Source organism: Schistocerca nitens, chromosome 4, assembly GCF_023898315.1.
Source record: "Schistocerca nitens isolate TAMUIC-IGC-003100 chromosome 4, iqSchNite1.1, whole genome shotgun sequence".
In the NCBI taxonomy this organism is placed as follows: Eukaryota; Metazoa; Arthropoda; class Insecta; order Orthoptera; family Acrididae; genus Schistocerca; species Schistocerca nitens.
The window spans coordinates 834,428,341-834,441,841 of NC_064617.1; the positions used below are offsets into that span (position 1 = coordinate 834,428,341).

General features: G+C 44.7%; 1 protein-coding gene across 1 annotated transcript in view; it reads left to right on the top strand.

The window, feature by feature from the left end:
- Positions 1 to 1,206: 1,206 nt before the first annotated feature.
- The window catches only part of LOC126251999 (netrin-1-like), a 338,660-nt gene continuing 326,365 nt past the window's right edge, over positions 1,207 to 13,501 (top strand). The window contains exon 1 of the mRNA XM_049952782.1: positions 1,207 to 2,143. Within this exon, the coding sequence (XP_049808739.1) occupies positions 1,340 to 2,143 (804 nt within the window). The 5' untranslated portion in view covers positions 1,207 to 1,339. The remainder of the gene's footprint in view (positions 2,144 to 13,501) is intronic.

The window sequence follows — 13,501 nt, forward strand, 5'->3', positions numbered from 1 at the left end:
CGTGTTTCGCCTTTATTTTCTGCAAGGCATCATCAGTGGCCTGCAATATGTACATACGTTAGCTATTTAATTTACATTTTTGTCACTGTGCCTATAGGTTATAAACAGTTCTGGTGGTTGGTATTTAATGTTTTGAACTGTACTTACAAAATGGCTCTGAGCACTATCGGACTTAACATCTGTGGTCATCAGTCCCCTAGAACTTAGAACTACTTAAACATAACTAACCTAAGGACATCACACACGTCCATGCCCGAGGCAGGATTCGAACCTGCGACCGTAGCGGTCACGTGGTTCCAGACTGAAGCGCCTAGAACCGCACGGCCACATCGGCCGGCGTACTGTACTTAGAGGTTGCGTGGACAATTTCTTACATATTACGCTCCTGTTGCATTTTTGGTGTTCTTCTTCTTATGAATGCCAATTTGCGGGTTTTTTCCCCACATTCCACAGCACTATGAACTGAACGCTTGTTTCAATGCAATGTTTTGGTTTCTGTTGCCGACTGTCAAATGTTTTTTTCCAAAGATCGAATGTTATTGCCAAACTTTCGAGTGTAACTATTGAAGTAAGTAAGTACAGTTCAAAAAATTACTACTTAATAGGAAATACCAACTACCAGAACTGTTTATAACCTATAGGCACAGTGACAAAAATGTAAATTAAGTAGCTAACATATTTACATATCGCAGGCCACTGATGATGCCTTGCAGAAAATAAAGTCGAAACGCGTATGGCACTAAAATTGTTTTATTCAGTTGCTGTCAGACGGTCCATAATTAAAAATGATCAATATACCGTAATATTACACGCAACTGAAGAAGACAGGATTACAAAAATTCTGAATGAGTCTTGCACTTTGGCGCCTCTGATGACCCTCTCAGTTCGGCACCCGAAGCAGCCGCTTGGACCTAAAACCGGCCCTGCCCGTAGTATCGCGTACGAAATCTTGGAGGACCCGACCCGAGAGCTGTCCGCCAGCCAGGCGGCCGGTGGGTTCGGCAATCCGCAGGCGCAAGACGCTTTCGCTGCGCCTCGCCTCACCTGCGAATTCCGTGCGGAGTGTCGCGGGCGCGCGCGGAACGCCGCTATTGGCGGGCGGCGGGGCGCGGTGGAGGGGCAGCGCGGCGCGCCATTGGCGGGCCGCGGCCGGGCCGGGGCGCCGGCTCCCCGCCTGCGCGCGCCGCCCCAGTCGCCGTCGTGATGCCGCGGCGAGTGGGTACCGAGGGACAGCCGACGTCTCGCCCTCAGTAAGGCACTGGTCGCCGCGCGGACGACTGCTCGCGCGCGCCACGCCGTCTGTCGTCTACCTGCTCTTCTGTCCTGTCTTGTCGTCGCGATGCGCTCGCCGCCGCCGCTGCTGCTGCTACTCCCGCACCTGCTGCTGCTGCTGCTGCTGTCGTCCTGGGCGGCAGCGGCGGTTCACCACGACTCCTACCTGGACCTGTTCGCGGCTCAGCAGGGTGCGCCCCAGGACCCCTGCTACGACGAGCACCGGCCGCGCCGCTGCATCCCCGACTTCGTGAACGCGGCGTTCGGCGCGCCGGTGCACGCGTCGAGCACTTGCGGCGTGTCGGCGCCGGTGCGCTACTGCGACGCGGACGGCGCGTGCCGCGTGTGCGACCAGGCCAAGGCGCGCCTCCGCCACCCGGCCGCCTACCTCACCGACCTCAACAACCCCAACAACGTCACCTGCTGGCGCTCCGAGCCGTCGCACCCGCCGGCCGGCTCCGCGGGCGACAACGTCACGCTGACGCTCTCTCTGGGCAAGAAGTACGAGATCACGTACGTGAGCCTGCAGTTCTGCCCGCGCGCCGCCAAGCCCGACTCGCTGGCCATCTACAAGAGCGTCGACTACGGCAAGACGTGGCAGCCGTTCCAGTTCTACTCGGGCCAGTGCCGCAAGGTGTACGGCCGGCCCAACCGGGCGACCATCACGCGCGCCAACGAGCAGGAGGCGCTGTGCACCGACGCGCACCGCTTCGGCGACGGCCTGCCCGGGGGCGGCGGAGGCGGCGCCGGGGGCGGCGGCGGCCTGGGGGCGTCGCGCATCGCCTTCAGCACGCTCGAAGGCCGGCCAAGCGCCGCCGACTTCGACAACAGCCCGGTGCTGCAGGACTGGGTCACCGCCACAGACATCAAGGTCAGTCCGACGTTCCGCGCCACGCCACGCGGCGTTGTTTGACAGCGCTGGGCGCGGTAGTAAACTTGGCCCTGGCGTGCACGTGCACTCGATCGCTGCTAGACTTTAACGACACTCATGCTCATTAGGAGAACACTTTAGCTTCAGCTGGATAGAGATGGTAGTACAAGAAATAGGCGCGTTTCCAAGATAGTTCCCCCTTCTCCCAGTATCGAAATCGTGTCTACGGTGAAAGACTGAACTACTGGACGGTGACGAATATGAATGAGTCACAGATCTGTGATAATTGAACTATAACATGGCTCCAAATTTTTAAGCACTTTCACTTGCAAGTAACAAACTGCAAATCAAATTCAGAAATGCTGGTATTAAATAACACAAATTTTCGGCGAGTATTTTGATGACTAGAATGTGATGTAAAATATCCTCCTTCCCCCACCCCGCTGCAAACTTAGTTATCGTCACTGACTAATCTGTAGCGACGTAGCCCGAGGTGTTTGTAATGCTCGAAGGTGGTGTCATGATGATATATCTTCTCACGGGATCCCGGGTTCGACTACCGTCCGGGTCGTGGATTTTCTCCGCCCTGGGACTGGATGTTTGTGGTGTTCTCATCACTTTATCATCATTCGGGAAAGAGGCGAACGTGCGCAGTGTACAGATTGGGACGTTGTACGACCGCTGATATCTACGCAGTTGTGCGAACCACTAACGAATCACCACCACCACCAAACATTTGTTTATGATCCAACAAGTTTCTAGACATGAGCCATATCTTAAGGAATGCATGTTTATTTCATTATTTACTTCAAACAATAACCAGTAGAAGACTCAAAATTCTTTGTCCCGTTGTGTTAAAAATGTTCAACCGTGAAACTAGTTGGATCTTAAAAACAAAACAAAAAAAAAAAAGTTATACAGTTGTCATGGTGCAGTTCTACAGCTGTGGATCTCCACAATACAAAAATTGCTTGAAGGTGATAATTTAGTTGAGCGTTGGCCAAACAAACGAATTTGAATGCCAAATGAAGATTGTGCTGAGACATGTCTATAGCGCAGTCCAAGCTCTACGTTCGCTAGCACTTAATCATAAAAACTAAAATTGCAAGATAAATTCAGAAAACCTGTTAAGTAATGGACAAGTCTGAGACGAGTATTTCGATGCGGGCTATGTACATTTCCATAACCTACTAAGAACAATGCATGGAGGGGGGACAATAAGCGTAACTCTTACTCCATTTGCACGGGCTAAATTTTGAGATAGTTCGTTGCTGCAATATCCGAAAATAGCTCTTAATTTTGTGTTAATGGCCCTGCCACATTATTGCAAGAACAGGTGATTGTCTAACAAGGGGAGGCCAGGACGTTCTCATCAAGGATTGACGTCGAACTTTACGCTTTCCGTAGTCCGTTAGGACAACATAATGTGCAAGTAGAAAGGCGTACTACTTAGGCGATTTCGAGAAAATCGCACGAGAAGTCTTACGCCTCGAATAAAAATTGTTTTGCGACTCCGAGCATGAGATGGCAGCGCTCATGTAGTTAGCCTTAAAGTTCCGCATTCGGTGGATCGCTGGATCGAGTCGCGCCCATATTTTTGTTTTTTAGATGTATCTTTCTTCAGCATTGGTCTCATTTCATATATATGACATTTGAAAGTATAATGAAAATACACGTACATTTGAATGAACTTTTGTTAGATTTCCAATGTTATTTTGCTGTTTTCGGCGTTTTCAGAAAAAAAACTTGATGCATTCGGTCGTTTACTTGTCCATAATTACAAGTATAATAGTCGTTGCAGCAATTAGAATCGGTAAACAATCAAATACCGTCGGAAATGCAATAAAATGTCGTGCAAATACATGTATTTTTTTTATTACGTCACATATAAAATATGACCAGTGTTGGAAAAAAAATATACATTTGAAAACTAAGTTCAGGAAGACGCGGTCCGTCGAGTCACCGATTATGGAACTCGAGCGCTAACCGCTTAACAGCTCCCATCTCGTGCTCAGTAGCAACGCACTGCTATATGTTTGACGCTTAAAACTTCTCTTGCGGTTCTCTCGATATTGCCTAAGTTGTACGCCTTACTGTTTGTACATTACGTTGTCGTAATTGACTGCTAAAAACGTACGGAGTCTGAAGTAAAACCATGATCTGACCATCGTGGCCAGCCATTGTAAGTTTTGCAGTTGTGCACGTGGGCTGGACGATATTTCAGGTGACTGAGCCGTACGCGTTTCTGACTTTGTAAATGCTTCCGTCCCACCGTTTGCACCAAGATACTTTGCTACTATTACTGTATGCGCTCAAGATTTGGAATCAAAATATTGCAGCTATGTAGATGGTTCATCCTCAGCGTGAGTCGTTTTCTGCGTCTACTCATTAAATTTTGGAATTGATCAGCGTTGACTTATATGCACATGCTTACTCCGTCACGAAGTCTGTCGCGTTACTAGAAACTTCGATGATCCACTGCGCCAACACAAAAAATAGTCACGAAAGAAACACAGGAAAGCTTGTGACATTGCAGCTTCAGCTAATTATAAAAGACGTGCAATGGTGCTGTAGCTTTTGGTTGAATATGTTCAGTATTTAAGGATACTAAGGCGCAGTACTAATGACTTTTTCGTAAAATAGTACTTCAACGTTATTTAAAACTTGCATAAATGATTTTCGTTCTTTCACGCAGGCGTTACAAATTTCTGGCAAGAATATATATATATATATATATATATATATATATATATATATATATATATATATATATATCGACGAACGATGCACTTTTACCGAAACGTCAAACCTCTGTGTAAATCTCTGGTAGCCAAAATCGTCGTTATCGCTAATCGATTTAAGGCGTATACAGTGCCTCAGATCTTTGCATCCTTTCATTTAATGTCATGTACAAAAGCAATTCTAAACGTGTTCAAACATTCTGAAAATGACAGGTATCTAGCCTCAGTTTAAAATTCTGCATTATTTTTCTTTACATTTTTTTAGAAATGAGGATTGAAAAAATATAACAGCTTCGCACACACTTCCACCTGCTTGCTTTCGTCTATTTTCCGCCGCACTACCGTGGACAGTTAAAACTCTTCTGCCCTGGAACTGTGTTGCTGCTCTTATTGTTCACCAGTGTTGCCCAACATGAGGCAACATCTCGTGTTGCACGAAATGCTGATGTCCAGTTCAAATGGCTCTGAGCACTATGGGATTTAACTTCTGAGGTCATCAGTCCCCTCGAACTTAGAACTACTTAAACCAAACTAACCTAAGGACATCACACACATCGATGCCCGAGGCAGGATTCGAACCTGCGACCGTAGCGGTCGCGCGGTTCCAGACTGAAGCGCCTAGAACCGCTCGGCCACAACGGCTGGCCTGATGTCCAGTTGCGCAGGGATATATTTTGAGAATTTTTTATTTTGGCAGCATAAACACACCGTTTTGGACAAATCCAACAACATTCATTATACATATTTCCTATAGCCCACACGAGCGAAGTGTGTATGGTACTAGGGAAATAAGTGTTCTGTTGTGTTTTGGAAGGAAACATGGAATTCGACATAAGTTTTCTGGGTATGGCACAGAGTTATATTGTATAGAACTACTGCTGGAGAAGACCAACGTTTCGGCCACGGTCGCAGCGGCCTTCTTCGTGGTCTAACTATGCAGTGTCGGAAATATGGAAGCGTCCGAACCCGTCCGTCCGCTTTGACCCATGACGTCACAAATATGGCGGAAACGACCATAAACCACGATTCCAATATGGCGCATATAAAGTCGTTACGTACACATTATGAGGACGAAAATACATCGAAAACAAGCGCACACACTTTCCACAAAAAGCCTAATGACACTAACGGGACAAGCGCGGGAAATGAGATGTTTTTGGGTGGGGGCAACCTAAATATAGACAAATTTAGACACCCACCCCCATACAAAACCACACAAAACGACGAAAAAAAACCGATATCACAAAACTCTGCAAATACCACTAAACACAATATCATCTGGAATGGGACACTTCCCTTGACCTGCGCACTGTTAATTTTATCCGTCATATCCATTACTGAACAAAAAACAACCGATTAATTTTACTAAAATTACCACACGACGTACAGCGAACAACACTAAATTAACCTTAACACAAAAATATTAACTCACTGAAACGAATTCCACTACAAACACAGCCGCCTCTCGAACAATTCTGGATATTGAGCAAAATCAAACTGAGCCCATAACACCACAAAAACGAAAACCCTGAACATACCACCAGAGAGCACAACAAACCACAACACGACATCTACAGACACGCCACACTCACAAACCAAACTCTGCGCCGTCATGACGTCACACACAACACCCTTACGTCACGGGTCAAAGCCGACGCGTGTGACCGGACGCTTCTGTCGACCCGCAGTGTCCCTTATATTTTGTTATTACTGTTCACTGCGCAGGCTATTACGTCATAATCTTAAAATGATCGTTCATTCCATTGGTCACTTAAGGAAGAAGGAAAGGGAACTTTATTTTAATAGGTGACTGCGGTGGATACAGAGCGTAACCTTTGTTGTCTATTGGATCCTGTATTATGTACCATTATGGGTGGTCACCGGCGAATGAGAAGTTGGCTCCTTTTCTAACATGGAATTGTTCCTGTACTCAAGAAAGAAGAAGCTATTGATTGGCTTATACACTAAAGAAAAGTGTCCCGACACCTAATAGTGGACACTAATATAGTGTGTGTCCTCCGCCTTTGACAGCTTGAACTCTGCTAGGGACACTCTCAATGACGGGTGTGAATGTACGCGGAAGAATGACAGCCCATTGTTCTCCCAGAGCTGAAATCAGATAAGGCAGTGACGTTTGACAATGCCGGCCAGGGTGGCCGAGCGGTTCTAGGCGCTACACTCTGGAACTGCGCGAACGCTACGGTCGCAGGTTCGAATCCTGCCTCGGGCATGGGTGTGTGTGATGTCCTTAGGTTAGTTAGGTTTAAGTAGTTCTAAGTTCTAGTGAATTGATGACCTTAGAAGTTAAGTCCCATAGTGCTCAGAGCCACGTTTTACACTGGGATCTGGAACGAAGCCAACGGTCGAACTCATCCCATACGTGTTTCTTGAAGTTCAGGTTGGGGCTCTGCTAAGGCCAGTCCATTCCAGAAATATTATTGAAGACGTATCATTGCCCCACAGATGATGGTTTATGGCAGAGGAGTAAATTGTCATACTGATACAGTCATCACCTCCAAACTGTTCCACTGCTGTACCCCCATACACAGTGCTCTAAATATGTCGATGTCCTTCCTCATTTAGCTATTTCATATGCGCAGTAATGGGGAACACACCCTAACCATCCAAATACCGTAATATCATCTCCTCCATACTTCACTGTTGGCACTACACATGCTGGCCGGTAACGATTTCCAGGTATTCGCCAAACGCAAAGCATACCATGGAAATGCCATAGGTTACAAATCATTTGTTTCCAGTCATCCACTGTCATGTGGTGTCGCTCTTTACGCCATCTCAAGAGTCAGTAATGACTACAAAAATCAGAAACGCGTGGCCTATAAATAGCTACTCGACTATTATATTACATTCCTTTGAAACTGTCATTGTGATAGCTGGACTGCTCGTGGCACCTTGGAACTAACGAGTGACTGATTTCACGTCATACTCAACGGTCCCTGTCCGACAGTGCATGTCTGCCTGATATTGGTCTAGTTGTGGTTGTTCCTTCGAATTTCTACTTCACAATCACATCATTAACAGTTGACTGGGGCAGCATCAGAAGGGTTGAAATGTCCCTGTCGGAACTGTTAGTCAGATTACAGTCAATGACTAGACCACGTTCGAAGTCAGTCTCTCATAACTGATCCACTCAGCTATTACGGATTTTCTACTAAAATCACAATACCCCCCACCCCCTTTGACGCTGGTCGGTTCACCTGTTGGCCGGGAGGCCGTATGCGGGAAAGTTAGGCCGCCGAGCGCAGGTCTTACACCAGTCGACGCCACATTGGGCGACCTGCGTGCTGGTGATGGGGATGAAATGATAACACAACACCCAGTCTACGAGCGGAGAAAATATCCAAATCGGCGGGGAATCGAACCCGGGCCCGCTGCACGGGAGGCAAGCACGTTACCACGCAGTTAAGCAGGCGGACTACACAGCTGTGTCAAAGTACTATTGATCAAATGGCCTATATAACTTTACAGTAAACTTCTGGACCCTAGCACATTGGCGGAACGTATAGAGATAGTATTATTATATTATATCGAACTATTACGAGAAATCAGTAGTAGAAAGGGTGAATTGAAAACTTTAATTTTTGGGATAACTGCGGGAAAATAAAACTGCGGTATACGAGGGTCTAGGCGATACACTCTTTGGAAGAAAGCCATCGACTATTACGCGAAAACATGTTGGGTAAATTTAGAAATTTTATGCGAGAGGGACAGGACAACAAGTCTCGTACCTTATTTTAGGCATCATGACAGAGGTTATGGAACGTGGCGCGGGATACACACATTCATATTTGTGTCTCTATTCCCGAAAGCCTACGCCAGGGAAAGACTAATTCTTCTTCTAAGTATTCCCCATCATACTCTAAACAATGATACCTCAAAGAAAAACCGAGCGAGGTGGCGCAGTGGTTAGCACACTGGACTCGCATTCGGGAGGACGACGGTTCAATCCCGTCTCCGGCCATCCTGATTTAGGTTTTCCGTGATTTCCCTAAATCGTTTCAGGCAAATGCCGGGATGGTTCTTTTGAAAGGGCACGGCCGATTTCCTTCCCCATCCTTCCCTAAACAGAGCTTGCGCTCCGTCTCTAATGACCTCGTTGTCGACGGGACGTTAAACACTACTAACCTAACCCATACCTCAAAGAAATACGTAGATATATCGTGAGGAACATTCTTCACCTGACGAGAAATAAGAAATTAAAGACACACTCCTCCTGGATTCAAAAATGCACTTCTCCCGGTAGACTCTCTTTTCACTCAGTGTAGCTATAAAGAGCAATGCGAAAGTCGTTCACACATCCTAGAGTAAAAGTAAATCATCCTATAATGTCACCGATTTTCTCCATTATTTTATTCCATAATTTTTTTGATTAGCTCGTTACTTTTCTATTTCTAATTTCCTGTTATAATTCTTCATTTTCAAATTAGGAAGTTTGCGTTAATCAGCTGAACTGTTTGGTTAATTAATTTGACTTTATGTTTGTTACTTCATACAGGTATCAAGAAATTCGCTTACTTTATTACGTTCAGGGAGGACTTCTTTGAGAGCGTTATGGATGCTGTTCGTTTCTGTCGTTCCACTAGGCTTGTTTCGGTACATTTGTATTACTTGCGCCAGTTTCAAAATGTGCTGTTAGGCGTACATACAACGTTGTGAATTTGCATTGGAAGCTTCCATTCAGACTGTGCGTTACGGAAAGGAACATCGAAACATTCCACAATGCTTCTGAAATGGCGACATTCACAAAGGCAGTCAAGAGGTCGGAGCTAAACGTCGCCGTCAAGGTTTCCCGTGAAGAAAGTTTTGACACTGACGTCGTCTGGCAGCATCGAAGGTTAAGCTATTCTGGCCACTCTCCATCATGTTATGGCAGTGAATTTTTTGCTTTTGGTTCGTCTGAGTCTCTGTTTTATCGTGTGTTAGTTTTCACGACATATTCCGAAGGTAACAAGATGGTATTTTTCCTGTTCGTGTGGTCTCTCAACAGAGACCAAATACCGGAAGACTAAAAATGAGTTAGGGTTTACAATATCTGGGTAGAGAAAGATACAAGATAATGTAGAAATAGATAAAAGGCTTTATAACGAAAATAGATTCAACAGGGTAAATGTCAGCTCTCTAGAGCAAGAAAGTGTTTTCGACGTTATTTGACAATTGAAAAGAAAAAACGCAAAGATCAAAGTTGAAACGGCGCAATATATTGCCATTTAAATGTTGTTTAGTATGTTTACATGCATATATTTTCTCATGCAAATAAATATCGACGATCTGAAATGTTTGGATGGGATTTTCCCTGTTCGTTCAGTTCCCAGCAAATACGTAAAGTTTCTCAGACACCGGTTAATAATTTTCCATCGGTCATTAATAAACTCTATTCCGCCTTTTTGTGAGTGAGACGGAAGGATTCATGATTGCAATACAGGATCAAACAATAAACACCAGATATTACAGCAAGCATATTATTAAAGATCCCAATACCACAACAGATAAATGCAGACTTTGAAAACAACAAATAGAAACAGTAGATCACATCACAAGCGGATGTACAATACTAGCAAATACAGAACACCCCAGAAGACATGACAATGTAGCAAAAATAATACATCAACAACTTGCCACACAATATAAACTAATAAAACAACACGTTCCCACATACAAGTATGCACCACAAAATGTACTGGAGAATGATGAATACAAATTATACTGGAACAGAACCATTATAACAGATAAAACAACACCACATAACAAACCTGACACCATACTCATCAATAAAAATAAGAAATTAACACAACTAATAGAAATATCCATACACAATACAACAAATATACAGAAGAAAACAGGAGAAAAAATTGAAAAATACATCCAACTGGCTGAGGAAGTGAAGGACATGTGGCATCAGGATAAAGTTGACATTATACCAATTATATGGTTCAAATGGCTCTGAGCACTATGGGACTTAACATCTTAGGTCATCAGTCCCCTAGAACTTAGAACTAGTTAAACCTAACTAACCTAAGGACATCACACACATCCGTGCCTGAGGCAGGATTCGAACCTGCGACCGTAGCAGTCGCGCGGTTCCGGACTGCGCGCCTAGAACCGCGAGACCACCGCGGCCGGCATATCAATTATACTTTCAACTACAGGAGTCATACCACGCAGTATCCACCAGTACATCAACGCAATACAACTGCAGAAATCTGTAATTATTGATACATGTTCAATTACCCGAAAGTTCCTAAATGCAATGTAACATATACCGTACAGTTAAAAGGAAGTCACGCTTGATCAAGGTCCGCGTCACTTTCCATTTTTAACCAGACATAACGTCTGAGAAAAGGATAATAATAATACACAGAATTACCTCTCACCCAACCTCCACATTCTGCTACTAAACACCTCACTGGGCTGTCGATGTATCCGGGAATGTACTATTTCACCATATTTTAACCTATTTTTACCTCAGTTTTGCATCCTTTATGGACCCACATTTTAATGTACGTGTAGGTTTTTTTTTCTAAGAATTCCTGTTGGTTCCTTTTTGCTTATGTTAATAATGTGGATATGCGTTATTCTCGATTTTTAATCTTGCAGCTGCCCCTGAAGATAGGACATAGGTTCTGAAACCTGGATGCGCTTTCCTTCTTAGAAATAAATAATTTTTACAACTGTAACGGATTTTAGTATTAATGATGAATTCCTGTCTGGTTTGAAAGCGGTTGTCTTTTGAAAAGGCTGAACAGTGGTTTCCTGTTATTGTCGATTAGGATTCGTTTACGGTCACTGTTTTTACGGCGTGTTACACGTCTGGAAGTGCTACACCTTTCCCTGTAGAGAGGTCAGCATCGATCAACAGCTTAATTCTCGGCGTGAATCTGGACACATCCAAACATGACAGCTCCTTTACGTCATTGTCATTTCTCCATGTATACCTCACTTAACGAGCCGATTCCGTAAAACTGATGGCCACCTACACGTCAGTTCACTACCATGAACCATACATAACGCTTCAGAGTGACTACCAGTGTGCTCTTATAAAGGGCTCTGTAGTCCGCTGAGGTTGATTAGTTACTAAAACAAGCAGACTCGTTTCTCTTTTCGCCAGTCGTTTACTCTGAATTGAACTCTGTACTAAACTTCGTTACGACGATAACTATTTCTGAAATCGAAATATGTTACAGAAGTAGGTGTTTGTTTGTTTGTTTTCCACATCTCTTCCTAAACCACTGGATCGATTTCAGCCAAAAATCACGTACTGTCGGGCAACAATCGCTGTTGGGGTAAGAACCAGATACCTTTCTTAGTTCAGGAGATGTGACGCCATAAAGATTGAGGTGCGTGACAAAATTGTCGCATTGTGCACGAAGTTTAATAGATTTAATCTCTGCTACTTCGCTTTGCCAGAGTCGAGTCAACTTCAGGAAATCCCTGACACCTGGCAGCGCTTTTGGTAACTTTCAACTTCGAAGCGCAAAAGACTATAGATGGAAACGGTACTCAACAGAGGAAAGTCCACTGGACCTGACGGGATACCAATTCGACTCTACACAGAGTACGCGAAAGAACTTGCCCCCCTTCTAACAGCCGTGTACCGCAAGTCTCTAGAGGAACGGAGGGTTCCAAATGATTGGAAAAGAGCACAGGTAGTCCCAGTCTTCAAGAAGGGTCGTCGAGCAGATGCGCAAAACTATAGACCTATATCTCTGACGTCGATCTGTTGTAGAATTTTAGAACATGTTTTTTGCTCGAGTATCATGTCGTTTTTGGAAACCCAGAATCTACTATGTAGGAATCAACATGGATTCCGTAAACAGCGATCGTGTGAGACCCGACTCGCTTTATTTGTTCACGAGACCCAGAAAATATTAGATACCGGCTCCCAGGTAGATGCTATTTTTCTTGACTTCCGGAAGGCGTTCGATACAGTTCCGCACTGTCGCCTGATAAACAAAGTAAGAGCCTACGGAATATCAGACCAGCTGTGTGGCTGGATTTGAAGCGTTTTTATCAAACAGAACACAGCATGTTGTTATCAATGGAGAGACGTCTACAGACGTTAAAGTAACCTCTGGCGTGCCGCAGGGGAGTGTTATGGGACCATTGCTTTTCACAATATATATAAATGACCTAGTAGATAGTGTCGGAAGTTCCATGCGGCTTTTCGCGGATGACGCTGCAGTATACAGAGAAGTTGCAGCGTTAGAAAATTGTAGCGAAATGCAGGAAGATCTGCTGCGGATAGGCACTTGGTGCAGGGAGTGGCAACTGTCCCTTAACATAGACAAATGTAATGTATTGCGAATACATAGAAAGAAGGATCCTTTATTGTATGATTATATGATACCGGAACAAACACTGGTAGCAGTTACTTCTGTAAAATATCTGGGAGTATGCGTGCGGAACGATTTGAAGTGGAATGATCATATAAAATTAATTGTTGGTAAGGCGGGTACCAGGTTGAGATTCATTGGGAGAGTGCTTAGAAAATGTAGTCCATCAACAAAGGAGGTGGCTTACAAAACACTCGTTCGACCTATACTTGAGTATTGCTCATCAGTGTGGGATCTGTACCAGATCGGGTTGACGGAGGAGATAG